At 44.3% G+C, this 2,500-nt stretch overlaps 1 protein-coding gene across 1 annotated transcript in view; it reads left to right on the forward strand.

The window, feature by feature from the left end:
- The window catches only part of LOC139640523 (extracellular sulfatase Sulf-2-like), a 10,701-nt gene continuing 8,201 nt past the window's right edge, over window positions 1–2,500 (forward strand). Inside the window, exons 1-2 of the mRNA XM_071514692.1 lie at window positions 1–112; window positions 1,530–1,700. Of these exons, the coding sequence (XP_071370793.1) occupies window positions 1,615–1,700 (86 nt within the window). The 5' untranslated portion in view covers window positions 1–112; window positions 1,530–1,614. The remainder of the gene's footprint in view (window positions 113–1,529; window positions 1,701–2,500) is intronic.

The raw sequence follows: 2,500 nt of genomic DNA on the forward strand, positions 1-2,500 counted from the left end.
CGTTCCCTCTGGATGGAGGGAGTGGCTCGGCTTGGTGAAGAACAGCCGCTTCTACAACTACACACTGTGTCGCAACGGAGAGAGAGAGAAACACGGAGCGCAGTACCCCCAGGTGCACACACACACACACACACACACACACACACACACACACACACACTCCAAAAACCGCTAGACTTTTAGACTTTTTATCCATTTGGGGGAAAAAAAAAAAAACGTACTACCTGCCATTCATCTGTCAATATTTGAGGATTTTTTTTCCAAAATCAGATCTTCACCATTTGAAAAAAAAGTGACTCCTGCACTTACAAAATGATTGACAGCTCTAATATATTATTTTTTTTAAGACAATAGTAAAGTCCTTGGATGACAAAATGATAAAACTTCTGCAAATTCCATCCTCTACAGTTTTGGACTTTTTTTTTCGTCAGTTTTAGTCCGTCAGAATCAAAGAGCGAGAGCTTCTTTCTAGAGCCGCCATTTTGCACCAAGAGACGTTCAACAATCATACAGGGAGAAATCCATCAGAGAAGAGGAGAGAGACCAGTTTCTCCACCACAGGAGAGAGCAGGAGAGAGACCAGCATGCACATGCAGCAGAGAGACAGGCTGGAGGTTTGAGTGAAGGAGAGACTTTTTCTAGACTGGAAAAAAACTCTCTGTCTCTCTTGCTCTTACTGTCTCTCTCTCTCTCTGTCTCCACCTACATGTAAAACCAGCTGAGTGCAACAGGTTCATGGCTGTTCTCTGAGGGCTGTTGAAAGGCATTCTGGGAAACGTAGGAAATCACCTAGTGCCGTAGAAGCAGACGAGGCAGGGGGAGGAAGAGTGGGATCTGAAGGGATTTTTCAATGCCTATGTTTTGGGTTTTGGTTGTCATTCCGTCCCATTCTCATGAACTCGATATCTCAGGAACGCCTAGAGGGAATTTCTTCAAATTTGGCACAAACGTCCACTTGGACTCAAGGATGAACTGATTAGATTTTGGTGGTCAAAGGTCAAAGTCAAGGTCACTGTGAGCTCACAAAAGACGTTTTTGGCCATAACTCGAGATTTCATACGCTAATTATGACAAAATTTCACACAAATGTCTAATAGGATAAAATGATGAAGTGATGACATTTTATATCCAAAAGTTCAAAGGTCAACTTCACTGTCACAGTGTCACAATAATAATCAAAATCCTTTAAGTTGACCTAATAATCACATTAATTATATATGTTCAATAAATAAAGACTGTCCTTGCAATGATAAAACAAAGTTTATTGGCAGAGGCGGTTGTTTCTAGTTTTGTTAAAATCTGTTGCTACTTCTGCATCTTTACATGGGTCTGTCCCTCTGTTGTTGTGTGTGTGTGTGTGTGTGTGTGTGTGTGTGTGTGTGTGTGTGTGTGTGTCTGTGTGTGTTGTGTGTGTGTGTGTGTGTGTGTGTGGTGTGTGTCTGTGTGTGTGTGTGTGTGTGTGTGTGTGTGTGTGTGTGTGTGTCTGTGTGTGTGTGTGTGTGTGTGTGTGTGTGTGTGTGTGTGAGCAGGACTACCTGACGGACCTGATCACGGCGGAGTCGATCCGGTACTTCCGCCTCCTCTAAGCGGGTCTATCCTCACCGGCCGGTGCTGATGGTGCTGAGCCACGCCGCCCCGCACGGCCCGGAGGACTCCGCCCCGCAGTACAGCACCGCCTTCCCCAACGCCTCGCAGCACATGTAGGCTCACACACACACACACACACACACACACACACACACACACACACACACACAGTATGACTAAGCCATGGTAAGCCAGCAGAACAATGCAGCGGATCTGTTCTGAGCTTCAGGCAAATCCTGAACCAACGCCGACTAAAACTACACAATCCTCCTGTGTGTGTGTGTGTGTGTGTGTGTGTGTGTGTGTGTGTGTGTGTGTGTGTGTGTGCGTGTGTGTGTGTGTGTGTGTGTGTGTGTGTGTGTGTGTGTGTGTGTGTGTGTGTGTGCGCACGCTACCAGTTCTGTGACATAACAATGAATGTTTGCGTGTGGGTGGAGAGAGAGAGTCACGTCCACCATGCTCTCTCTCTCTCTCTCTCATATCTATCTATCTATCTATTTATCTATCTATCTATCTATCTATCTATCTCTCTCTGTCTCTCTCTGTCTCTCGCTATCTATCTATCTCTCTCTCTCTCTCTCTCTCTCTCTCTCTCTCTCTGTCTCTCTCTCTCACATCGATCTATCTATCTATCTATCTATCTATCTATCTATCTATCTATCTATCTATCTCTCTCTCTCTCTCACATCTATCTATCTATCTATCTCTTTCTATCTCTCTCTCTGTCTCTGTCTCTCTCTCTCACATCTATCTATCTATCTATCTATCTATCTATCTATCTATCTCTATCTCTCTCTCTGTCTCTCTCTGTCTCTCGCTATCTATCTATCTATCTATCTATCTATCTATCTATCTATCTCTCTCTGCTCTCTCTCTCTCTCTCTCTCTCTATCTATCTATCTATCTCTCTTTC

This window comes from Centroberyx affinis, unplaced genomic scaffold (assembly GCF_046629955.1).
Source record: "Centroberyx affinis isolate AG114_WGS23_722 - 3 ecotype Tasmania unplaced genomic scaffold, CSIRO-AGI_Caff_v1 ptg009663l_1, whole genome shotgun sequence".
Taxonomy (NCBI): Eukaryota; Metazoa; Chordata; class Actinopteri; order Beryciformes; family Berycidae; genus Centroberyx; species Centroberyx affinis.